The 27,397-nt window shown below is 45.6% G+C and overlaps 2 protein-coding genes across 3 annotated transcripts in view; one reads left to right on the forward strand and one right to left on the reverse strand.

Annotated features, from left to right (window-relative positions):
• Nucleotides 1-27,002, forward strand: part of LOC122562790 (transmembrane protein 233) — a 198,022-nt gene extending 171,020 nt beyond the window's left edge. The window contains exon 3 of the mRNA XM_043715981.2: nucleotides 26,632-27,002. Coding sequence (XP_043571916.2) covers nucleotides 26,632-26,640 — 9 coding nt within the window. The 3' untranslated portion in view covers nucleotides 26,641-27,002. The remainder of the gene's footprint in view (nucleotides 1-26,631) is intronic.
• Nucleotides 23,833-27,397, reverse strand: part of prkab1a (protein kinase, AMP-activated, beta 1 non-catalytic subunit, a) — a 38,236-nt gene continuing 34,671 nt past the window's right edge. For both annotated transcript variants that reach the window (XM_088000157.1, XM_088000156.1), the window contains exon 9: nucleotides 23,833-26,281. In XM_088000157.1, the coding sequence (XP_087856283.1) occupies nucleotides 26,233-26,281 (49 nt within the window). In that variant the 3' untranslated portion in view covers nucleotides 23,833-26,232. The remainder of the gene's footprint in view (nucleotides 26,282-27,397) is intronic.

The raw sequence follows: 27,397 nt of genomic DNA on the forward strand, positions 1-27,397 counted from the left end.
GCACACTCATTAAATTGTTATCTAAACTAATGGCACTGTAGTCGGGAGGGTCTATATTCACAGGGATCTCTCGGACTACAACCTCAGTGAATTTGTGCCAGTACATAATAGGGTAAATATTTACAGGCTCCAAATTAAAAGAGCAGGGCAAACTTTAAAAAAAAAAATCAAATTAAGAAAATAAAATAGAAATGCAGGGCCAGGTGATGTGTTGTACCTGCACAGGGTGGGAGCTGGTGGACCTCACCAGCTAGTTCATAGTGATCACATCTATAGGAAGTGACGGTTGCCTGAGGAACTCTAGCTCAGAGTTGATGAGCTGGAGTCTGAGCTCTGAACACTGCAACACATCAGGGAGGGGGAGAGTTACCTGGATGCTGTGTTTCAGGAGACAGTCACACCCCTTAGATTAATTACCTCGAATTCAGTCAGTGGTCAGGGACAGGAGAGTGTGACTACCAGTGAGGCAGATAGAGCAATCCGGGAGGTAGTGCTGAAGGAGCCGAAATCCTTGAGGTTATCTAACAGCCTGAGACACTTTGCTTCCTGTGTGGGTGAGAGTGGGAGCTGCAGGAAGAATGAGTAAACTGAGCACAGCACCGTGGTGCAGGGAGACATTCAAGTGAAAGGAGAAAAGAGATATGTAGCTGTAATCAGGGATAGTGTAGTCAGGGGAACAAACACTGTTCTGTATGGCCAGGATGGAGAGTCCCGAAGGCTGTGTTGTCTGCCTGGGGCCCGGTTTAGGACTGCTCATTGGTGCAGAGGAAGTTGGAATGGGAGGGGAAGGATCTCATTGTCATGCTCCATGTAGGTCCCAATGATATAGGTAGAAAGAGGAAAGAGGCTGTACTGAGGGAATGTGGTCAGAAGCCAGACAACACCAGGTTACAGTCCAACAGGTTTATTTGAAATCGCAAGCTTTCAGACCGCTGCTCCTTCGTCAGGTGAAGCTCCCCGAAATCTTGTCTTTCCAAATTAACCTGTTAGACCATAACTTGGTGTCATCTGACTTCTGACCTTGTCCACCCCAGTCCAACACCGGCTCCTCCACCTGACGGAATATGAGCAGTTAGGGGCGAATTTAAAAAGCAGAGCCCAAAATGTAATGATCTCTGGATTACCATCTGAGTCAGGAGGAGTTTGGCTCAGGGTCAGCAAGATCAAAAGCTCAAAGATTGGTGTGGGAGAAACAGGTTGGAATATATGGCACACTGGCACCAACACTGGGGATGGAGGGAGCTGTTCCAATGGGATAGGCTCCACCTGAATCATGCTGGGACCGGAATCCTGGTGAATCTCATGACTGGGGGTGTGGACATGGATTTAAATGAAATAGTTGGGGTTGGAGGGGGCTGTCTGTTTTGTGGAAAATCATTGAAAAGTTAAAGGGAGGACGGCTTATCAGTGGTTATTAATGTTTCCAGACAAGTAATCAGACTGAGAGTGTCAAAAAGGTCAGGAATCTAACTTCAGGCACAGGAGATAAGGGGTCAATTATGAGAAGGGGAGCTGTCAACACAGGGCTGAGACTGGTGCAGCAAGTATATACAACAAGATAAATGAGCGAATTGAACAGATTGAAATTGGCAGATACAGTGTTGAGGCCATCACAGGGACATGGTTGCAAGAGGATCAGGGCTGGGTACGAAACATCCAAGGCCAGGCAGATGAGCAGGAGGACAGGGTTGCCTTGTTAGGAAGAAATGAAATTCAATTGATAGCAAGATGCATTATGGCTTCGGAAGGTGTAGGATCAGTGTGGGTAGAATTGAGGAACCACAAAGGAGGAAGGACCCTGATGGGAATTCTGTACTGGCAGCAGTCAGGCTGTCTGAACTGAGATGAGGAGGAATTTCTTCAGCCAGAGGGTGGTGAATCTGTGGAGCTCATTGCTGCAGAGGGGTGTAGACACACAAAGTTGTTGAGTGTATTTAAGACAGAGATGAATACGTTCTTGATTAGTAAGGGGATCAAGGGTCACGGGGAGAAGGCAGGAGAATGGGGTTAAGACACATACCATACACGACCAAATGGTGCAGGGTTTCCTTTTCAGACTGTGGTGATTTGTAACCAGTGGGTTTCCACCGGGCGCAGTGCTGGGAACACAAGTGATTGTAATATTTATTAATGGCTTGGAGAAAGGAAGTGAACGTAGGGCGGCACAGTAGCTCAGTGGTAAGCACTGCTGTCTCACAGCACCAGGGTCCCAGGTCCAATTCCAGCCTCAGGTGACTGGCTGTGTGGAGTTTGCAAATTCTCCCCGTGTCTGCGTGAGTCCCCTCTGGGTGCTCCGGTTTCCTCCCACATTCCAAAGATGTGCAGGTCAGGGGAATTGGTCATGCAAAATTGTCCATAGAGTTAGGTGTATTAGTTCGGGTGAATGGGTCTGGGGTGGGTTACTCTTCGAAGGGTCGGTGTGGAATAGTTGGGCCGAAGGGCCTGTTTCCATACTGTAGGGAATCTAATCTAATCTACTGTGGAGAACACAAAAATAGTTTGAAACACAAATTGCGAGACAGATACAGACAGTTTACAGAGAGACATTGATGGGTAAAGTAAGTGGGCGAAAAGGTGGCAAATAGAACATAGAACAATACAGCACAGAACAGGCCCTTCGGCCCACGATGTTGTGCCGAACATTTGTCCTAGCTTAAGCACCCATCCATGTACCTATCCAATTGCCGCTTAAAGGTCACCAATGATTCTGACTCTGCCACTCCCACAGGCAGCGCATTCCGTGCCCCCACCACTCTCTGGGTAAAGAACCCACCCCTGACATCTCCCCTATACCTTCCACCCTTCACCTTAAATTTATGTCCCCTTGTAACACTCTGTTGTACCCAGGGAAAAAGTTTCTGACTGTCTACTCTATCTATTCCTCTAATCATCTTATAAACCTCTATCAAGTCACCCCTCATCCTTCGCCGTTCCAACGAGAAAAGGCCTAGCACTCTCAACCTATCCTCATACGACCTATTCTCCATTCCAGGCAACATCCTGGTAAATCTTCTCTGCACCCTCTCCAAAGCTTCCACATCTTTCCTAAAGTGAGGCGACCAGAACTGCACACAGTTCTCCAAATGTGGCCTAACCAAAGTCCTGTACAGTTGCAACATCACTTCACGACTCTTGAATTCAATCCCTCTGCTAATGAACGCTAATACACCACAGGCCTTCTTACAAGCTCTATCCACCTGAGTGGCAACTTTCAAAGATCTATGAACATAGACCTCAAGATCCCTCTGTTCCTCCACCTCACTAAGAACCCTACTGTTAGCCCTGTATTCCGCATTCTTATTTGTCTTTCCAAAATGGACAACCTCACACTTGGCAGGGTTGAACTCCATCTGCCACTCCTCAGCCCAGCTCTGCATCATATCTAAGTCCCTTTGCAGCCGACAACAGCCCTCCTCACTATCCACAACTCCACCAATCTTCGTATCATCTGCAAATTTACTGACCCACCCTTCGACTCCCTCATCCAAGTCATTAATAAAAGTTACAAACAGCAGAGGACCCAGAACTGATCCCTGCGGAACTCCACTTGTAACTGGGCTCCAGGTTGAATATTTACCATCTACCACCACTCTCTGACTTTGACCGGTTAGCCAGTTTTCTATCCAATTGGCCAAATTTCCCTCTATCCCATGCCTCCTGACTTTCTGCATAAGCCTACCATGGAGAACCTTATCAAATGCCTTACTAAAATCCATGTATACTACATCCACTGCTCTACCCTCATCCACATGCTTGGTCACCTCCTCAAAGAATTCAATAAGACTTGTAAGGCAAGACCTACCCTTCACAAATTCGTGCTGGCTGTCCCTAATCAAGCAGTGCCTTTCCAGATACTCATAAATCCTATCCCTCAGTACCCTTTCCATTACTTTACCTACCACCGAAGTAAGACTAACTGGCCTGTAATTCCTGGGGTTATCCCTATTCCCTTTTTTGAACAGGGGCACAACATTCGCCACTCTCCAGTCCCCTGGTACCACCCCCGTTGACAGTGAAGACGAAAAGATCATTGCCAACGGTACTGCAATTTCCTCTCTTGCTTCCCACATAATCCTAGGATATATCCCGTCAGGCCCGGGGGACTTGTCTATCCTCAAGTTGTTCAAAATATCCAACACATCTTCCTTCCTAACAAGTATCTCCTCTAGCTTACCAGTCCGTTTCACACTCTCCTCTTCAACAATATGGTCCCTCTCGTTCGTAAATACTGAAGAAAAGTACTCATTCAAGACCTCTCCTATCTCTTCCGACTCAATACACAGTCTCCCACTACTGTCCTTGATCGGGCCTACCCTCGTTCTCGTCATTCTCGTGTTTCTCACATACGCATAAAATGCCTTTGGGTTATCCTTGATCCTATCCGCCAAAGATTTTTCATGCCTTCTCTTAGCTCTCCTAATCCCTTTCTTCAGGTCCCTTCTGGCTATCCTGTTTCCCTCACTGCTCTGTCTGAACCCTGTTTCCTCAACCTTATGTAAACTTCCTTCTTCCTCTTTACAAGACATTCAACCTCCCTCGTCAACCAAGGTTCCCTCACATGACCATTTCTTTCCTGCCTGACAGGTACATACATATCAAGGACACGTCGTATCTATTCCTTGAAAAAGTTCCACATTTCCATGACATCTTTCCCTGACAGCCTATGCTCCCAACTTATGCTCCTCAGATCCTATCTTACAGCATCGTAATTACCCTTCCCCCAGTTGTAAAACCTACCCTGTTGCACGCACCTATCTCTCTCCATAACCAAGGTGAAAGTCACAGAATTGTGGTCACCATCACCAAAATGTTCACCCACGAACTTGTCCCGGTTCATTACCGAGTACCAAATCCAATATGGCCTCCCCTCTGGTCAGACAATCTACATACTGAGTTAGAAAATTTCCTGGACACACTGCGCAAACACTTCCCCATCCAATCTACTTGATCTAAATCTTTCCAAAATCTGTTTCCCAATCTGTTTCTCCACATCTCTGCTGCTATTGGGGGGCCTATAGTAAACACCCAACAAGGTGACTGCTCCTTTCCTATTTCTGACTTCAGCCCATACTACCTCCAAAGGCAGATCCCCCGCGAACTGCCTTTCTGCAGCCGTTATACCATTTCTAATTAGCAACGCCACCCCCCCTCCTTTTTTACCACCCTCCCTAATCTTACTGAAACATCTGTAACCAGGAACCTTCAACAACCATTCCTGTCCCTCTTCTATCCACGTTTCCGTGATGGCCACAACATCGTAGTCCCAGGTACCGATCCACGCCTTAAGTTCACCCACCTTATTTCTGATACTCCTTGCGTTGAAGTATACGCACTTGAACCCATCTCTGTGTCCGCAAGTATTCCCTGTCAGTACTACCTTCTTCACAGCCTCCCCACACTCTTGGACATCCTGACAAACAGCTAGCCTACTTGCTGGACTACAAGTCCGGATCCCATCCCCCTGCCAAATTAGATCCCATCCCCCCGAAGAGTGCTAGCAAACCTACCCCCCAGGATATTGGTGCCCTTCTGGTTCAGGTGCAACCTGTCCTGCTTGTACAGGTCCCACCTTCCCCAGAATGCAGTCCAATTGTCCAAATACCTGAAGCCCACCCTCCTACACCATCCTTGCAGCCACATGTTCAACTGCACTCTCTCCCTATTCCTTGCCTCACTGTCACGTGGCACCGGCAACAACCCAGAGATGATGACTCTGTCTGTCGTAGCTTTTAGCTTTCAGCCTAACTCCCTGAGCTCCTGAATGACCTCCCCACCCCTCTTCCTACCTATGTCGTTGGTGCCAATGTGCACCACAACTTCTGGCTGCACACCCTCCCCCTTAAGGATTCTGAAGACACGGTCCGAGACGTCTCGGACCTTGGCACCCGGGCGGCAACAAACCATCCGAGAGTCTCGCCCATGCCCACAGAACCGCCTGTCCGTCCCTCTAACTAGAGAGTCTCCTATAACTAGCGCTCTCCTCCTCTCCCCCTTTCCCTTCTGAGTCTCAGAGCCAGACCTCGCGCCACAGATCCGGTCACTGCAGCCTACAAATGGAGTATAATACAGGGAAATGTCCATTTTGGAAGGGGGGGTCTTATTTAAATGGAGAAAAACTGCTACACAAAGGGGCTTAGGATATTTACACATGAAACACAGAAGGCTAGCACATAGATATAACATGCAATCTGGAAGGCTAATGAAATGTTGGTCCTTATTTCATCGGGGCTTGGAGTATAAGAGTAGAGACAACTTACTGCAACTGTACAAGAAGCTGGTGAGACCACATCTGGAGCACTGTAACAGGTTTGGTCCCCTTATTTCATTGGAGGCAGCTCAAAGATGGTTCACTGGGATGGTCCCGGCTACGGAGGGATGCTCTTATCGGCAAAGGCTAAATCAGTTGGGCTCTACTCACTGGAGTTTAGAAGAATGAGAGGTGACATATTGGATTCTTAAGGGGCTCGACAGGGTCAATCCTGAGAGGATGTTTCCCCTCATGGGAGAGCCTGGGACTAGAGGGCATAGGAGAAAGTGAGGACTGCAGCTGCTGGATATCAGAGCTGAAAATGTGTTGCTGGAAAAGCGCAGCAGGTCAGGCAGCATCCAAGGAGCAGGAGAATCGACGTTTCGGGCATGAGCCCTTCTTCAGGAATGAGGAAGAGGGCATAGTCTTGGAATAAAAGGGCATCAATTTAAGACTGAGGTGAGGAGGGATTTTGTCTCTCAGAGGGTTGAGGGTCTTTGGAACTCCTTGCCACAGAGAGCGGTGGATTATTGCCACAATTCATGCAAATAGCCCAGAACCTGGGGGAATTAACACCAAGTGAAAGGTTTATGGTGGGGAAGAGGGCTCCCATTTCAGTGGGGAACCAGTGTCAGTTTTAGGACAGAGATTAATAGGATGGGCTTCATGTGTACTGGTTTGGTGCCCAGCTCCAGCTGGAAAGGGTAATTAGGGAGTAAGGGGAGGCTTTAGACCAACAAGGTTGGTTGGGAGGTTGTTGGAGGGTTTGTGTGCCAAGAGACCCGAAACAAGATATGGCTGAAGAACGTAGGAAAGCAGAAAATAAGGAGGGCATTGATGTGAAGCAACTAAGAAGAGTCATAGAGTGGACCCTCACAAAAAGGTTAAACACAAAGAAGGAACTAGATTAAAAATGATGTAAAATGTCTGGAACCAAACAGGAGAGTCAGGGTGATCAGGCTTTGGGACTGATCAGATGTAGGGATTACTGAGATACGGCTACAAGAAAATCGGAACTGGGAATGAAATTAGATTAGATTACTTACAGTATGGAAACGAGCCCTTCGGCCCAACCGACCCTCCGAAGAGTAACCCACCAAACCCGTTCCCCTGCCCATTACTCTACATTTATCCCTGACTAATGCTCCGAACCTACACACCCTTGAACACTACGGGCAATTTAGCGTGGCCAGTTCACCTAAGCTGCACATCTTTGGACTGTGTGAGGAAACCGGAGCACCCGGAGGAAACCCACGCAGACACGGGCAGAATGCTGGAATATATAATGTACAATGTTTAGAAAATATAGGGAGGGAAAACAGGAATGTCAAGCTGTACTTATTTAGAACAACACAATTGCAGTTGGAAAAAGTGACATAAAATAGATATAGAATCCATGCAGTTAGAGATAAAAGATAATAAGGAAGTAACTACAATAATAGGTGTTGTCTCCAGCCCATGTTATTGTGGAGGCATGTGAGGATGGCAGAAATATCCAAAAAAGGCCATTAAGTAAAATACATTGAATAGTAACTGGGAATGGATTACAATATTCCAATGTTGACTGGAGAGAGCTCACTACCAGTAAGTACACTGTAGAATAGGGTACTGTGATGTAAAGTGTGAGATTTATATTTTTTTTAATGCTAGTTGATGTGGGTCTTTATTACTTCTCATTTCTACTCAAACTGATTCTACGTTTTGATTTTCAAAACTGAAGTAATCTGTCTCTGTGGTACCAATATTATCCTTAATGAGCAGGGCTGCCCTCCATATTACTTTATGAGCTGGGGTGTGTTTGTGGGTTAGTAACTGATGAGTTTTCGCTGTGCCTGAAGCTAACCGCTAACTTATTAGCATTTCTTGGGTTATGGCGATTTTTACAAATCCTTTTTTGATACTAGTTGCAGTGAATGGATTTTGTACATTAATGGGTTTATGCTTACTTTAGATTGTTTATGACTCAGCATGGTAAGTAATAACACTTCAAAGTTCTCTTAGAGTTTTCTGGAATCTGTGTTTTTCTGTTTAAGATTAAGGGATGTACCTATAGCTGAGACAGAATCACATTTAAACTTGGTTAGTGTTGGTCCTGGGAACTCCTTGGAACAGCTTGGCCGTACACAGTAGTGCTGCTGAGAAAGGAATGGTAGTTTTAGTGAATCAGATTACCTTGGAGTGAAAAGTTAGTGATAGTCCCAGACCAGAGGTGTTGGAATAAAACCCAGAAGTGATTATTCCACCTGGTTGCCTGGCGTATGGTGAATCCAGAAAGGAATTGCCTGCAGTTCCAGTTGAAGTCACAAGTGTTAGAGGTTAGAGATGGGGATTCTGGTGTATTATACAAGTAGCATTTTAAGAACTGCACTGGGATGTTTTGGGTAAAACTAAAGCCAATTTGTTTCATTTCAATTTATAAAGGAATGCTTTGCAATTAAGAGGATCATACTATTGTAAGTAGATAATTTGGGTAATTCTATTTTATCTGCATTCCTTTTATGATAAATTTCCATTTGCTTGTTAAAGCAGTGTCTTCCTCCATCAGCCACATAATGACATTCTAGACCTTGGCACCTAGCTCACAACAGCAGAAACACCTGCCTCTTTCTCTAACAGTACCTTTTTTCCACAGTTCCTCACTATCTGGTGTCCTCAGCAGATCTAACCTTGACCTCTTCCAATCTTACATTCAGATGCTGCCCCTCAGAGATGGAAATGTTAGGCAGACAGTGGCCATTCAGCCCATCGTTTCCTGCACCAACCCTTCAAATGATCACCATTACCGAGCACCAATCACCTGTTTATCTTCCATTCCTTTGCACATTTATTTTTATCCAAGTAATATCCACTGACCTCTTGGATGCCTCAGTTGAACTTGCCTTCACCACATTTCCAAGCCGTGCATTCTAGACCCAACAATGTTAACTACTTGCGGTACGAAAGTTTTCTTTTAATATTACCCTGGTTTCTTTGATAAATCCTGTTGAATCCACACCCTCTTGTCTTTTTACAAATAGGTTCCTGTCTACCTACTGTACCCAGCCTGCTCATGGTTTTGAAAACCTCTTGCAGTGTCTCCTTCCTGCCAAGGAGAACAGTCCAACTTCGTCAATCTGTCCTCATTCCAAAATTCCCCATCCCTGGAAACATTCTACTAAATTGTTTCTGTACTCTCTCTAAAACATTCACATCCTTCCTATAATGTGGTGCCTAGAACTGTACACAATTCTCCAGCTGAGATCTAACAAGTATCTTATACAAGTTCAATATCACCTCCTTGGTCTTCTATCCTATGCCCCTAATAATAAAGCTGAGGATACTGTCTGCTTTACTTGCTTTTTAAAAATTCATTTATGGGACGAGGGCATTGCTGGCTGGGTCAGCATTTATTGCCTGTCCCTAGTTGCCCTTGAGAAGGTGGGGGTGAGCTGCCTTCTTGAACTGCTGCAGTCTACCTGCTGTGGGTGGACCCACAAGGCCCTTAGGGAAGGAATATCAGGATTTTGACCCAGCGACAACGAAGGAACGTCGATATATTTCCAAATCGGGATGGTGATGGCTTGGAGGGGAACTTGAAGCTGGTGGTGTTCCCTTGTGTCTGCTATCCTTGTTCCTCTAAATGGAAGTGGTTTGGAAGGTGCTGTTTGAGCACCTTTGCTGAATCTCTGCAGTGCATCTTGTAGTTAGTACACATTGCTACTACTGAGCATCAGTGGTGAAGGGAGTGGATTCTTGTGGATGTAGTCCCAGTCAAGTAGGTTGCTTTGTCCTGGAAGGTGTCAAGCATGAGCGTTATTGGAGCTTCACCCATCCAGGGAAGTGGGGGGTATTCCATCACACTCCTGACTTGTGCCTTGTAGATGGTGGACAGGCTTTGGGGAGTCAGGAGGTGAGTTACTCACTGCAGTATTTCTAACCTCTGACCTGCTCTTGGAACCACAATGTTTATGTGGTGAGTCCGGTTGGGTTTCTGGTCAATTTGCAATCCTAAGGATGTTGATTGTGGGCGGATTCAGTGATGGTAACATCATTGAAGTCAAGGTGTGTTAGATTGTCTCTTATTGGTGATAGTCATAGCCTTGCATTTGTGTGGCATGAATGTTACTTGGCACTTGTCAGCTCAAGCCTGGGTATTGTCCAGATCTTGTTGCATTTGAATATGGACTGCTTCAGTATCTGAGGAGTTATGAATGGTGCTGAACATTGTGCAATCATCAGTGAACATCCCCCATTTCTGATGGACAGAAAGTCATTGATAAAGCATGTCTGGGCCTAGGACACTACCCTGAGGAACTCCTGTAGAGATGTCTTGGAGCTGAGATGACTGATCTCCAATAACCAAACCATCTTCGTGTGTGCCAGGTATGACTCCAACCAGCAGAGAGTTTCCCCACCGATACCCATTGATTCCAGGTTTGCTGGGACTCCTTGATGTAACACTTGGTCGAAAGCTGCCTTGATGTCCAGGCTGTCAGTCTCACCTCCCCTCTGGAATTCAGCTTTCTTGTCCAAGAACCATGAGGCCAGGAGCTGAGTGGACCCAGTGGAACCTAAACTGGACATCACTGAGCAGGTTATTGCTGAGCGGGTACTGCTTGATAACACTGTTGATGACATCTTCCATCACTTTACTGGCAACCAAGAGTAGACTGATAGGATGGTCATTGGCCGGGTTGGATTTGTCCTGCTTTTTATGTACAGGACATACCTGGACAATTTTCCATACAGTTGTGTAGATGCCAGTGTTGTAGCTGTACTGGAACAGCTTGGCTTGGGGAGCAGCAAGTTCTGGAGCACAAGTCTTCAGCGCCTGTACTGTTCCCAGAATGTTGTCAGGGCCCATAGCCTTTACAGTATCCTGTTTCTTGACATCACATGGAGCGCTCTCTCTACATGTCCTGCACATACGCACAGATCTATGCCGCCTTTCAAATTGTCTCCCCTGTAACTTCTACACCAAGCCACTTCACCGTCCGAACTCGGAAATGTACTGCCATTCCTTCAATATTGCTGGGTCAAAATCCTGGAAGACCCTCCCTAACAGCATTGTGGATACACCTACCACATGAACGGCAGTGGTACAAGAAGGCAGCTCACCACCAACCTTTCTAAGTCAATTATGAATGTGTCATAAATGCAGACCTAGCCAGCAATGCCCACATCTCATAATGAATTGTAAAAAACGCCTTTTTTCCACACGCTGACTCCACCCCATCACAGTTCACTTGCTGCTGAAACTACCCACCAAGGCTTTGTTGTCTTCAGATTTTAAAAAGTACTTGGATGAGCACTTTAAGGGTCATAATGTTCAAGGCTATGTGCCGAGTGCAGGAAGTGAACTTGGAGATGTTGTCATGTATTTTGGATGATTCCGTGACCATCCAAGCTGGTCTCTCACAATCAACCTCGACGCCATTGCTACGTATGTCCTAAAATGTATCAAGTCCTATTCATCTGCCAGCCCTGTGCTCTCTGACCAAATCAGTTTGTGGTTAATCTGCGTCTTGATTTTAAAATTCTCATCTTTGTTTTCAGATCCCTCCATTGTGGTCTTGTCCCTTGCTATCTCTATTGTTTCTTCAGTCTTACAACCCTCTGAGGGATCTCTGTTCCTTGAATCCTGGCTCCTTGAATTTAATCGCCCCACCATTGGTGACTGTGCAATCAGCAGCTAAGCTCTGGAACTCTGTCCCTTAACCTTGTCTGCCTCACTCTAAGACTGTAATGATTGTAACCAGCTCAGCCAGCTGGACCTCATAGAATCTGAGTTCCCTGATTAGGGCTGTTAATCTGGTCCAATCAAGGAGCCCTGGCTGACAGGAGTGTCAGAGGTTCTGTTCACTCTGAGAGCTGGCTCTGAGGGAGTTGGATCAGTGTCAAGGACTCTCCCGGGGTAAATAAAGGGGGACTTGGGGGACGGGATACTGTCCTCTGTGGAGTTATTTCAAAGATGATCCTTAAAACCTACTGTTTTTGGCAAGCTGTTGGTCATCTGCCATAATATTGCTCACATTCTAAGTTAAAGGTGCTATATAAATACAGTTGTTCAATCGCGAAAAAAAAGTGTTGATTTCCTGACCTTCCTCCTCATCCATAAAAAGCTGAGCCATATGGACTTCACTCTGACTGCACTCTGTAGAGGAACCATCACTCTCACTAGTACTCTGATCGGAATAGCAGTTAGAGGGGGAGATGTGTTCAGGTGATTGCTGCGCAGTCTGTCTTACCCTCTTCAATGCCTGGACCATCATCCATTCAATGTCTGTGAAACTGCACTGCGACCACCTGCTAGAAACATGTTATCCACATTGTGACAGCCTCATGTGTACACTGCAGTGATTCCTGCAACCTCCAAACCTGAAACCTGAGCTCCTCCAGCTGACGGCATCTCCTTCCGTTATCCAGGACATGGGAAGCATCCCGGAGTTCAAACACGGCACAGGATGTACATTCAACAGGACCGAGGGAGTCTGCATGCGAGTACTTCATACGCTGCTAACCTAATTATCCCAGTTACACACACACACAGAAAAAAGACAATGGAAATGCTCACCAAAAAGGTTCTTGTGGCACAATGGTAGTATCCTAACATCTGAGCCAGGAGGCTTGGGTTCAAATCCTACATACTCCACAGGTTATAATAACATGCCAGCAGGTTGATTTGAAATATCTAACCTTGATTTGATGTATTGCTTTTGAATTGCTCAGGTGCTCCTCCTTGCTGCGTATGCTTGAACTGCAACATCTCTTTGCGATTGCCCTTGAGCAACCACAACTATCTTCCCTTGTGGTTTGGCAAGATACAGAGTAGGGAAGAGTTTTCCCATCGAATCCCATTGAGCTCCTTGATGCCACATTCGGTCAAATGCTGCCTTGATGTCACTTTTATGCCATTTCTGGAATTCAGCTCTTTTCTCCATGGTACGCTGTCATAAGGCCAGACTGGCCCTGGACAAACCTGAACTGAGCATCAGCAAATAGTTTATTTATTTACAAGTGCCACTTTGCAGGACTGTCAACAACCAGCTTCCATCAGCTTACTGTTGATTGAGGGTAGACTGACAGACTGGTTGGACTTATAAAGTCAGAGAGATGTACAGCACAGAAACAGACCCTTCAGTCCAACTCGTCTATTCTGACCAGTTATCCCAACCTAATCTAGTCCCATTTGCCAGCACTTGGCCCATACCCCTCTAAAGCCTTCCTATCCATGTACCTTCTAAATGCTGCAATTATACCAGCCTCCACCACGTCCTCTAGCAGCTCATTCCACACTGCTGTGGGTTGGCACATGATGCCCACAGGGAGGGCATTCCAGGATTTTGACCCAGCGACAGTGAAGGAACGGCGATATATTTCCAGGTCAGGATGGTGAGTGGCTTGGAGGCTAACTTGAAGGTGGTGGTGTTCCCATATATCTGCTGCCCTTATCCTTCTAGATGGAAGTGATTGTGAGATTGGAAGCTGCTGTCTGAGGGTCTTTGGTATACTTCTGCAGTTGTTTTGTAGATAGTACACACTGCTGCTACTGAGCGTCAATGAGGGAAGGAGTAGATGCTTGTAGATGCATTGTCAATCAAGCGGGTTGCTTTGTCCTGGATGGTGTCAAGCTACATGAGTGTTGTTGGAGCTGCACCCATCAGGCAAGTGGGAAGTATTCCATCACACTCCTGACTTGTGCTTTGTAGATGGTGGTCAGGATTTGAGGAGTCAGGGGATGAGTTACTCACCACAGTATTCCTAACCTCTGACCTGCTCTTGTAGCTGCTGTGTTTATGTGGAGAGTCCAATTGAATTTCTGATCGATGATAACTCCCAGATTGTTGATAGTGGGGGATTCAGAGATGGTAACACCATTGAATATCAAGGGGCAGTGGTTAGATTGTCTCTTATTAGTGACAGACATAGCCTGGCATTTGTGTGGCACGAATGTTACTTGCCAATTGTCAGGCCAAATCTGGATATTGTCCAGATCTTGTTGCATTTGGACACAGAGTGCATCAGTATCTGAGGAGTCATGAATGGTGCTGAACGTTGTGCAATCGGCGAAATTCTCCACTTCATGTGATGAAGGGAAGGTCATTGATGAAGCAACTGAAGATATTTGGCTCTGGGACACTACCCTGAGGAACTCCTGCAGAGATGTCCTGGAGTTGAGATGACTGACCCTCCATAACCACAACCATCTTCTTCTGTGTCAGGTATGACTCAAATCACCAGAGAGTTTGCCCCTTGATACCCATTGATTGTAGTTTTGGTCGAGTGCAGCCTTGATGTCAAGGGCTGTCCCTCTCCCCTCCCCTCTGGAATTCAGCTCTTTTGTCCATGTTTGAACCAAGGCTGTAGTGAGGTCAGGAGCTGAGTGGCCCTGGTGAAACCCAAACCGGGCAGGTGATTGCTGAGCAGATGCTGCTTGATTGCACTGTTGATGATACCTTCCATCACTTTGTTGATGATCGACAGTAGATTGATGGGGTGGTAATTGGCTGGGTTGGATTGGTCCTGCTTTTTGTGTACATGACATGCCTGGGCAGTTTTCCACATTATTGGGTAGATGCCGGTGTTGTAGCTGTACTGGAACAGCTTGGCGAGGGGAGTGGCAAGTTCTGGAGAACAAATCTTCAGGACTATTGCTGGAATGTTGTCAGGGCCCGTAGCTTTTGCAGTATTCAGTGTGTCCAACTGTTTCTTGATATCACGTGGAATGAATCGAATTGGTTGAAGACTGGTCTCTGTGACGCTGGGGACCACTGGAGGAGGCCGAGATGGATCATCCACTCGACTCTTCTGGCTGAAGATTACTGCTGGTGGAGGCTGGTACAATTGCAGCGTTTAGAAGGTATATGAATAGGAAGGGTTTAGAGGGATATGGACCACTGGTGTTCTGGGCTCTTCCATCATTGAGGATGGGGATATTTGTGGAGCCTCCGCCAGTGAGTTGTTTAATTGTCCATCACCATACACGACTGGGTGGGTCAGGACTGCAGAGCTTAGATCTGCCCCATTGGTTGTAAGATCACTTAGCTCTGTCTATCACTTGCTGTTTATGGTGTTTGGTGTAGAAGTAGTCCTGTTTGGTGGCTTCACCAGGTTGACACCTCATCTTCAGGTGTGCCTGGTGCTGCTCCTGGCATGCCCTCCTACACTCTCCATTGAACTAGGGTTGATCCTCTGGCTTGATGGTAGTGGTCAAGGAGCAATATATTGGGTCATGAGGTTACAGATTTTGCTGGAGTACAGTTCTGTTGCTGTTGATGGCCCGCAGCACCTCGTGGATGCCCAGTCTTGAGTTGCTAGATCTGTTTGAAGTCTGTCCCATTTAGCACAGTGATAGTGCCACACAACAAAATGGAGGTTATTTTCAATGTGAAGGCGGCACTTCGTCTCCACAAGGACAGAGCGGTGGTCACTCTTACCGATAATGTCATGGACAGATGCTTCTGCGCTGGCAGATTGGTAAGGATGAGGGCAAGCAACATTTAAGAGGCATTTGGATGGGTATATGAATAGGAAGGATTTGGAGGGGTATGGGCTGGGTGCTGGCAGGTGGGACTAGATTGGGTTGGGATATCTGGTCGGCATGGACGGATTGGACTGAAGGGTCTGTTTCTCTGCTGTACATCTCTTTGACTCTATGACTCTAAGTATGTTTTTCTTTCTTGTTGGTTCCCTCACCATCTGCTGTGGACCCAGTCCAGCAGCTTCATCCTTTAGGACCTGACCAGCTCAATCAGTCGCAATGTTGCTGAGCCACTCTTGGTGGTGGACATTGCAATCCCCCCACCAGAGTACATTTTGCTACCCTCAGTGCTTCCTCCAAGTGTTGCTCAACATGGAGGAGTACCGATTCATCAGCTGAGGGAGGACGGCACGCGGTAATCAGCAGGAGGTTTCCTTGCTCATGTTTAACCTGAAGCCATGAGACTTCATGGGGTCCAGAGTCAATGTTGAGGGCTCCCAGGTCAACTCCCTCCCAACTGTATACCAGTGTGCTGCTTCCTCTGTGAGTCTGTCATGCTGGTTGGACAGGACCTATCCAGGGATGGTGATTGTGGTGTATGGGACATTGTCTGTAAGGTATGATTCCATGAATATGACGATGTCAGGCTGTTGCTTGACTAGTCTATGAGACAGCTCTCCCAACTTTGGTACTAGCCTCCAGATGTTAGTGGGGAGGACCTTGCGGGGTCAACAGGGCCGTTTCTGCTGTTGTCTTTTCTGGGACCGAGGTCAATGCTAGGTGATCTGTCTGGTTTCATTTCTTTGAGACTTTGTAGTGATTGGTACAACTGATTGCCTTGCTCGGGTGTCAACTGAGAGTGAACCACGTTGCTGTGGGTCTGGGAGTCACAGGTAGGCCAGACCAGGTGAGGATGGCAGATCTCCTTCCCTGAAGGGCATTAATGAGTCAGATGGGGTTTTCCCCAGACAATCAACAATAATTTTTTTGTTTAATTATTGAATTCAAATTCTACCATCTGCTGTGGCAGGATGTGAACCTGGGTCCCCAGAACATTACCTGGGGTCTCTGGATTAATAGTTTAATACCACTACTAGGCCATCTCATTCCCTTGTGTCGCTGTAGCTAGAGTCTAATTACTTGTAACGAATAGAAATTCTTCTTTTGCACAGAAATCTAATCCATGCTTCCTGTCAGCCTGGAAATCGACTAAATCAGAGAATTCTGTGCACTTATTTTAAAATCTTTAAAGTTTATGATGAGCTTATTTCCAGCACCCTACCCCAGTAAGACAAAAAACAATATATAAAAAAGGACATTATAAACAAGTTGGGAGGAGTGCAAAGATCTGGAGTAATGCACTGTTCAAGAACCTTTAGAGATGAAAGCTTTCAAGTACAGGGGTTACCATCATCTTATGATGAAATACTCCAGACAGTAGTCATGAACTGGCTGTTGGAAACGGAACACACATTAATCATGAAGCTTTGAAGTCCCACAGTGTTTCAGACTTTCCAAACTATCATTAACGGACAATGTTGCCATATTGGTGGGTCTGGAATGTAGGTATGTGAAAAAGTAATGGAGAACACTCAGAGGTAACTGCTAAACCCACAAAGATCTGGGATTTTATATTCAGACCTCAAAAGAATTGAACTGAAATGACTAACTCAGAATCGATCAGAGGAAAGTGGAATGAGCTTCCACTTGCGGAGTTACAGCAGCCTTATTGGGTGCAGGATAAAGGTGGTGTGGAAAAAGCACAGTTTGGCAAAAACCAAAATTACGAAAGCCTGACACTTTTCACCAAATAAGATCCCAACAAGGAGGAAGATGTTGCAAGTGTTCTCCATTTTGAAACAGTACCAAGATCAGCACATGCAAGTGAATTTGATACAACTGTACCTGTATAACTGATGTATACCTGGACCGAATTTGAAAAGATAAATGATCAACTCAATAGGAACAGAATTGGTTTTCCATCTGGTATACAGCGGGTTAATGATGATGGAGCATTAAGTTTTATCTCCAACGCGGGAATCTAAAGACTGTGACCAGATTGCCTCACAAAGTCTTCATCACCAATTTGCCATCCTCCTGGACAGAAAGAGATTCTATTGTTTCCACATAAAGCTTGTTTGTGCCCACTGGAGTGTGACAAGCAGGTTTGTGCTCTGTTTCAGGAGTCATGATTCCTTCATGCTGCCCATCTATTTATTGACCCTTTATTCCAACCATCTTGGCGATTGGACAAAAAGGGTTGTTACCTCCTTCAGACCTAGCCCATGATTCTGGTCAAGAATTTGGGTACTTCTGCAAAATTTGCCAACAATGACAGCTACACTGCCATTATATCATCAATGTGAACAAGACGATAGTCATGATGCTCAAACATCATAGGTGGACTTCTCATGATATTAACAATAATCGCAGAACTAAGTACATTATTAGTTGGACTCAGTATCTGCAAGACAGAGGAAAACCACTTGAGAGGTGGTTGTGAGAATGTACCTTCTCATTTTAGTCTATATTAAAAATACAGAAAAGAAAAATAAGGTCTTTACAATGTTGTCCTCCAGTTGCCCGGATGAGGATAGCTCTGATGTCACTGAGGAATCTTCACACTATTGGAGCCAAAGCTTGATTGGCACCTCATCCACCACCTTAAAGTCTACTGCTGGTGTACCACTGGTGTTCTGCTGGTGTACCGCTGGTGTACCGCTGGTGTACTGCTGGTGTACCACTGGTGTACCGCTGGTGTACCGCTGGTGTACTACTGGTGTACTGCTGGTGTACCACTGGTGTACTGCTGGTGTACCGCTGGTGTACTGCTGGTGTACCGCTGGTGTACTGCTGGTGTACCACTGGTGTACCGCTGGTGTACCGCTGGTGTACCACTGGTGTACTGCTGGTGTACCACTGGTGTACCGCTGGTGTACCACTGGTGTACCCCTGGTGTACCGCTGGTGTACCACTGGTGTACTGCTGGTGTACCACTGGTGTACTGCTGGTGTACCACTGGTGTACCGCTGGTGTACCGCTGGTGTACTGCTGGTGTACCACTGGTGTACCGCTGGTGTACTACTGGTGTACTGCTGGTGTACCACTGGTGTACCGCTGGTGTACCGCTGGTGTACCACTGGTGTACTGCTGGTGTACCGCTGGTGTACCACTGGTGTACTGCTGGTGTACCACTGGTGTACCGCTGGTGTACCACTGGTGTACTGCTGGTGTACCGCTGGTGTACCGCTGGTGTACCACTGGTGTACTGCTGGTGTATCGCTGGTGTACCGCTGGTGTACCGCTGGTGTACTGCTGGTGTACCGCTGGTGTACCGCTGGTGTACTGCTGGTGTACCGCTGGTGTACCGCTGGTGTACCGCTGGTGTACCGCTGGTGTACTGCTGGTGTACCGCTGGTGTACTGCTGGTGTACTGTGCCTTCACTTTTTGGATTGACTACAGTAAGTTGCGAAAGCTTCTTCAGCAGCAGTTCCCAAACCCCTGATCTACACCACCTAGTTAGAGAAGAGCAAACCAAAACTTCCCAGTTCCTTTCCAATTAATAAAGCATTCAGACTTGGAAGTAAATCATCATTCGTCGCTATCTAGCATCAGATAGACTGAAGAAGAAGGCTTACCGTTGCATTTCAGGGACAGTTAAGGATGAACCATAAATGCTGATCTTGTGATGATGTTTTTATCTTCAAAATTAACTCCGCACGGTGGCTCAGTGGTTAGCACTGCTACCTCACAGCGCCAGGGACCCGGGTTCGATTCCAGCCTCGGGTGACTCTCCGCGTGGAGTTTGCACATTCTCCCATCGTCTGCGTGTGTTTCCTCCGGGTGCTCTGGTTCCCTCCCACAGTCCAAAAATGTGCAGGTCAGGTGAACTGGCCATGCTAAATTCCCCATAATGTTAGATACGTTAGTCAAAGTGAAATGGGTCTGGGTGGGTTATTCTTCGGAGGGTCAGTGTGGACTGGTTGGGCCAAAGGGCCTGTTTCTACACTGTAGGGAATCTAAAATCTAATCAAATAGTGAGAGCTGAGGAGGTCTTGATAAGTTTGAGTTGAAAGAGAGAAGCTGGAGAGGAGATTATTGGAGACACCAAGCCTGGAGGTACTGAGGGTTTTGGGACATGATTTGGGTATCAAGGAGTGAGGGTAACAATGGATAGAACATGGGTTCCAGAACTGAAAAGAAATGTAAACAAAAAAAATTTAAAATTTGTGAAGGCAGCTAGCAGAACTCTGAGGTGCACTCATTTTCGATATGTTCAGCATATTCTGGGACTCTGAAGACCTGGATGGATTACTTGCTTCCTCAGTTAAAGGCAGCTCAACTTTAGGAGTTATTTCAAGGTTTGTTATCAAATCATTAAAACAACATTCTCTGTAATGGCGTCCTGTCAATCAAGGAATTCCCAATGATCCTTTGAGACTCAGGCCAAATATTTAGATACAAAATGAAACTGCACAGGGAATTGTGAGAGTGGCTAATCTCATTATATTCTTGTTTATAAAATCAACTCCAACTACTAAAGAACTAAGCAGAAAATAAACCCTCACTTGTAGCTGTCTTCCTAATTAATATTTGTATAGATCCTTATGTCAGCTACATGGAACAATGCGTTGACACAATTCAGAAAACTGGATGTAATCTGATAGGGGTCTGAGTGAGGTGAGGGAGATCGGCAAGATGTCCTGTGAGGTCCATCTTGATTTCAGGAGAACATTTGTCCATCTTTTATGCTGTTGACGATCAGAGCAGCAAGTTTCTCACTGGGCAGTGACAAGTTACCAATTATGCTGCATTATTGCAATTTGAATAGATTTTAACACCACAACTCATCCTATTAATATTCAGCATCTTATCAAATATGCCAAACAAGCTAGACTGTAAGAAACCTTGACGCTGATGAACAGAGCAGTTTGTCACTTGCTCCAAAGGGCCTCCAGCTTGGGCATAGGGACCAACATCTCAGAGCATGCTCCATGGACAGCGGCCACACAACACACACCTGCCTCTTAAAAACCCTCATGACACATTGCTGATCCACCCACAATATGGGTCTGTACATCACAGCATCACTGGCAACCCTCATTATAACATTGCAGCGAAGAAAGTGTGTGTTCAGGGGTGAACATGCACCCGGCTGCATCTCCAGGCTCTTTATTCACTCACTCTGAGCTTATCTGGATGCTCATGGTATCCCATGGTCCTGCCTTGCCTTTTTTGTGCTTATCCCCCTCAGCCAGAAATACCAGGCTGACCTTATTTCTGTCTCAGCTTGCTGGTTCGTGCAGCCGAAGCCAGGAGGTTTGACACAGTTGTCAGTGGGCCTCAGTCAGGTCCAGGGAGATAGCCCTCGCTCAGGGAGACCCAGCACAGTAAGTCAAGGGCAGCCTCCAATACTAGACCAGTGACCAGGAGATGGTCAGTCAGCTACTTGGGAGGGTCAGAATCAGGATTCTCTCCCTGTAAGGGGTGAGGAGCTGCATGTTGGGCAGCCCACCACTCGTTTTGACTCCTTTTTTGCCGACTGCGGGCTGATTTCTTTCTGGAATGAGAGACAGGCTAGTACTAAAGGAGGTGAAGGCGGGAGGCACATTATATTCAGTGCACGTGGGAAGGTGCCCTGAGTGAGTACGTAGGCAGCGCAGAGGACATGCAGCGTTAGTGGTGTCAGGGATTGGAATGGATGACAGCGAGTGACGGAAGATGTTGCATGTAATAGTGAGAGTGGTACAGGTTGGCTCTTGGTGGGAGATAGGTACGAGGAGAGGGAGTGAATGAGAGATACCAGACGGAAAATTGTGCTGTTTGCGCTGAGGAAGGTCATTGACCTTCTTCCCCCAGCAGCTGAGACTGGTTTAACCCAATTGGCAACCTTGAATCAGGCTGGCAAGGCCTGGTATTGTGGCCTCCTCTCCTGGTCCTGGGAGAAGATGAAATCCCACCTCTGTACCACTTTGTCCAGCAAGTCTGTGCCCACAGAGTCAGGTGCCAAATTTGAGTCAGGTGCCAAATTTGCTTCTTATTTGCCATGCCCCGGGTCAATGTCAGGAACCATGCAGGGCAGCTCTGGCCTGACTGTGCCTGTTCAGGTGCATCATGGCTTTTAAAGATAGCGAGGGCACCAGGAATGCTGGTGAATTTGAAGATATTCGCTGAGTGGCGAGTTGTTTTGGAAATGCCTTGATGGAATTGGATGTGAGGGGCACCGTGGGTTTGGGGTAGATTTAATGAGGGGAGTTTGGTAAGAAACAACAGGAAAATCCGATTGGCCATTCAGCAGAAATCCCTGCCAAAAAGAAACGCGGCCCGTGATTATTCAACAAGATCAACAAACATCTGCTGACTGGATCCAAGCTCCATTCAAAGGGAATGAGCTCATGTGGTGTCACAGACACTGGGAGAAAGTGCAAACTCCACATAGAATTGAACCGGATCCCTGGCGCTGTGAGGCAGCAGTGCTAACCACTGAGCCACCGTGCTGCCTCAAAGTAATTAAATAGTAAGCCGCAAAGTTGTGATTCAGGAGTAACCACTCCGTCTCGGATTCTCATAACTTACAGACCTCAGTTAAGAGTCCTCTTACCCTCCTCCATTGCAAAGAAACAGCCCCAGTTTATCCAATCCTTCTTCATTGCTGATGTTTCCATTCCTCAACACCAGGTTATAGTCCAACAGGTTTATTTGGAAGCACTAGCTTTCAGAGGTTGTGGTTGTGATGAAGGAGCTGCTGAAGGAGCAGTGCTCCGAAAGCTAGTACTTCCAATAAGCTGTTGGACCACAATCTGGTGTTGTGTGATTGTTAACTTTGTCCACCCCAGTCCAACACTCGCACCTCCACATCATGGTTTCCATTCCTGACAACATCAATCCAGTATGATCATATCCTTGATGATCAAAACTGTAAGCTGTGATCTCAATAGTCCTTCAGACATTTTTAACATTATCTCCCTGCTCTTATATTATTTGCTACACTAATAAAAAAAAGAAAAATAGCTGTGTTTGCTTTCTCAGCCACTTTATCTACCCAGCATGCTGTCTTCAAAGATCTGTGGACATGCCTTCTTTCTGCCTGTCTATCCTACTCTGTATTCTACCTCTCATTGTTATCCCTTGCTTTGTTTGCCCTTCCCAAATAGAGTTGTATGTATTATATATACCTGCCCACCAGACCAGTCCACCTATACTTCGAATATTACAGCGCAGTACAGGCCCTTCGGCCCTCGATGTTGTGCCGACCTGTGAAACCAATCTGAAGCCCATCTAACCTACACTATTCCATTGTCATCCATATGTCTATCCAATAACCCTTAAATGCCCTTAAAGTTGGCGAGTCTACTATGATGCAGGCAGGTCGTTCCACACTCCTACTACTCTCTGAGTAAAGAAACTACCTCTGACATCTGTCCTATATCCATCATCCCTCAATTTAAAGCTATGTCCCCTCATGGTAGCCATCACCATCCAAGGAAAAAGGCTCTCACTATCCACCCTATGTAAACTTCTGATTATCTGATATGTCTCAATTAAGTCACCGCTCAGCCTCCTTCTCTCTAACAATAACAGCCTCAAGTCCATCAGCCTTTCCTCCATACCAGGCAACATCCTTGTAAATCTCCTCTGAACCCTTTCCAAAGCTTCCACATCCTTTCTGTAATGTGGTGACCAGAACTGTAGGCGATACTCTAAGTGTGGCCGCACCAGAGTTTTTACAGTTGCAGCATGATCTCATGGTTCTGAAACTCAATCCCTCTACCAATAAAGACTAACACACCGTTTGCCTTCTTAACAACCCTATCAACCTGGGTGGCAACTTTCAGGGATGGTACATGGACACCGAGATCTCTCTGCTCATCTACGTTAGCAAGAACCTTACCATTAGCCAAGTACTCTGCATTCCTGTTATTCCTTATAATCCACGGGGTTATTCTTCACTTGCAACCACACGATCAGTTTTTGTACCAAATGTAAACTTCCTAATTATGGTCCAACATGGAAATCTAAAACATTGATGGATATCTCAAAAAAAATCTGGAAACTAGTACTAAGGCTTTCAATGCCCAACTGGGTACAGCTGCCAGTCAAAAAAACACCCATTGCTTGAGCCAGCTTGGTACTTTCCCTTGGACCCCAAGGGCTTTTATTTCTCAAAGCAGTCAGCCACATAGAACCTTATCAAATACTCTTTGAGAATTCATGTGCGATTATATTAAACACACTCATCAGCCTTACTTGTCTCCATCTTGAAAAGTTCAGTCAAGTTTATCAGAGGTGACTTTATCTTCACCAAAATCATCTGACCAACCTTGATTAGTCTGCACCTTCCTCCTTAATATTTTGCCCAACACTGAAGCTGGGTTTGACTGACTTGTAATTACTTGGTATTATCTCTGCCTTAATAGTACATTTATACAAAGGGAACCATACTCTGCAAACAGAAAGAATATGTTCAAGCCTAGCAGGACAAGACGTGCTCACGTTCTTTTTTCCATAAGGTGCACAAGGAGAGCTGTGTGCTCAGAGACCTCGGTTATCTGTAAGAATAATAGGGTGGTTATGGTAGGGGATTTTAACTTTCCAAACATAGATTGGGACTGCCATAGTGTTAAGGGTTTAGATGGAGAGGAATTTGTTAGGTGTGTACAAGACAATTTTCAGTATGTGGATGTACCTACTGGAGAAGGTGCAAAGCTTGACCTACTCTTGGGAAATAAGGCAGGGCAGGTGACTGAGGTGTCAGTGGGGGAGCACTTTGGGGCCAGCGACCATAATTCTATTCGCTTTTAAATAGTGATGGAAAAGGATAAAACGGATCTGAAAATTGAAGTTCTAAATTGGAGAAAAGCCAATTTTGACGGTATTAGGCAAGAACTTTCAAAAGCTGATTGGGGGCAGATGTTCGCAAGTAAAGGGACACCTGGAAAATGGGAAACCTTCAGAAATGGGATAACAAGAATCCAGAGACAATATATTCCTGTTAGGGTGAAAGGCAAGGCTGGTAGGTATTGGGAATGATGGATGACTAGAGAAATTTTGGAGGTCGTTAAGAAAAAGAAAGAAGCATATGTCAGATATAGATAGGAGAGACTGAGTGAATCCTTAGAAGAGTATAAAGGCAGTAGGAGTATACTTAAGGAGGAAATCAGGAGGGCAAAAAGGGGACATGAGATAGTTTTGGCCAATAACGTTAAGGAGAATCCAAAGGGATTTTATAAATATATTAAGGTCAAAAGGATAACGGGAGAGAATAGGGCCCCTCAAAGATCAGCAAGGCAGCCTTTGTGTGGAACCACAGGAGATGGGGGAGATACCAAACAAGTATTTTGCATCAGTGTTTATTGTGGAAAAGGATATGGAAGATATAGAATGTAGGGAAATAGATGGTGACATCTTGAAAAATGTCCATATTATAGAAGAAGAGGTGCTGGATGTCTTAAATGCATAAAGGTGGATACATCCCCAGGACCTGATCAAGTGTATCTGGAAGTGATTGCTGGGCCCCTTGCTGAGATATTTGTATCATTGATAGTCACAGGTGAGGTGCTGGAAGACTGAAGGTTGGCTAATGTGGTGATACTATTTTAGAAAGATGGTAAGGACAAGCCAGGGAACTATAGACTGGTGAGCCTGACGTCAGTGCTGGGCAGTTTGTTGAAGGGAGTCCTGAGGGAAAGGATGTACATGTATTGGAAAGGTAAAGACTGATTAGGGATAGTCAATATGGCTTTGTGCATGGGTAATCATGTCTCACAAACTTGATGGAGTTTTTGAGGAAGTAACAAAGAGAATTGATGAGGGCAGAGCAGTGGGCGTGATCTATATGGATTTCAGTAAGGCGTTTGACAAGGTTTCCAATGGGAGACTGGTGAGCAAGGTTAGACCTCATGGACTTCCGGGAAAACTAGCCATTTGGATACAGAACTGGCTCAAAGCTAGAAGACAGAGGGTGGTGGTGGAGGGTTACTTTTCAGACTGGAGGCCTGTGAGCAGTGGAGTGCCACAAGGGTCGGTGCTGACCACTTCCTGACGGACTTGTGGTCAAAGGTGTTTTCCTTCACAAATTTCTCCATGAAGGACAGGTGATATGGAACGGTCCTACTCCTTGGAGCTTTCCACGGCAGCGAAGCCAGGCCCATCCTTCACTACACCGGGGACAGGTAGACCCTCAGTATGTAGTGACAGTTGGTATTTGCATACTGAGAGTCTATGGACAGCTTGATGTAGCTATACATGAATGTGCCTATGCAAAGGAAGTCTGAAGAGGGATGCAGTGGTGTTTGAGGAGGTTCGTCCCGAGCAGCTCCGTGACGCCTGCTCTACAGTTCCGCGAGACGCACACTAAGACAAACATCAACTGCACCTGGACGACCATCAACCCGGTGAATGACGCTCTTTGGTCTGCCCGAAACTTGGTCTTCCAGCTTGAAGGAGTTGACCCTGACTGAGTGTTGCAGACTGGCACATTCCAAGCTCCTGGCCTAGGTGCTGAGGGATGCTCTGAAGCTTGGGTCAGCTGCTGCCAAGGCGCGGTGGGGAAAGATCACCGTGTAGGCTTCTTCTGCCAAAGAATAATGGGGATCCATTCAGTAATTGGACCCTGCTGACTAAATACCAAGAGGTTGACTGTAAATACAGAGAATGGTGAACATCAAAGACTTAATTTAGTGTCTGTAAGTAAAGAGAGTGTAGATGTGAATGGCTCCATTAACTGTACATGTACCAAAGATTTATTTATATGAATAAAGAACATTTTTGCAATTAAAAAGAATTTGAAAATGACAAGCTTGGCCATAACCCTGCATCACATCAGAATCCTAACTCCTGATATGTTCTATTGTAATTTGAGATCTCCAAAGTTAATGCTTTGTTTTCTCACTCAGCTAATGTTTGTTTTATCTTTGTTCACAGCATCACTGACCGGGTAAACAATAAAGAAAATGAACTGTTTTGGAAATTCACCAGCAACTATCTGAGAGAGGATGAAGTTAACGTGTAATTAGTGCCGACTGTGTACAGTTTTTATTGTAGTTGATGTGACCCTCTTACTCAGCTGGCTACAGTCAGACCATTGGACAGTCTTCAAACCAGTTACCACCTTTCAGAAGGGAAAAATGAAATACTTTCAAACCTTTGCTCTAACGTAAATCTCAAGAAATCTTTTTTCCCCCGAATCTGACAGCTGGATAATAACCGAGCTGCAATAACAATTAGGGAAGCCTTTTTTTTTAAAGAAGATCTGATTATTTATTCATTGTGCAACATTTAGTGTGAGGCAAATTTCCATGTGCAAGTGATCATGTCATTTCTAAGATAGTGTGACCCACTCTATGTGGCTGTATCTCATCATGGATGTTGTTAATAATTTTATAGATAGATAATAGATAAGAGTCAGCTCTTACCATATTAGTAAATGACATGGAACAGATTTATACTAAGTTCCTGTCCATATTTTAACAGAGATATGTCGATGTTAATTTGAATAGTCAAATGCCTCATGACATAGCAGAAACAATGATTTTCAGTATAGATCTATATGCTGTCACTGATCTCAATTTCAAGATGTGCAATTATATAAAGGTTGATGAAAATTATTTACTGAGGTACCTTATTTAGTGATGCCATTTACACATTGGTATCAACACCCAACAGAAAACACCATATCCAACCAATATAG

This window comes from Chiloscyllium plagiosum, unplaced genomic scaffold (assembly GCF_037043375.1).
Source record: "Chiloscyllium plagiosum isolate Xiang-an unplaced genomic scaffold, Cpla_swu_hap1 HiC_scaffold_24, whole genome shotgun sequence".
Taxonomy (NCBI): Eukaryota; Metazoa; Chordata; class Chondrichthyes; order Orectolobiformes; family Hemiscylliidae; genus Chiloscyllium; species Chiloscyllium plagiosum.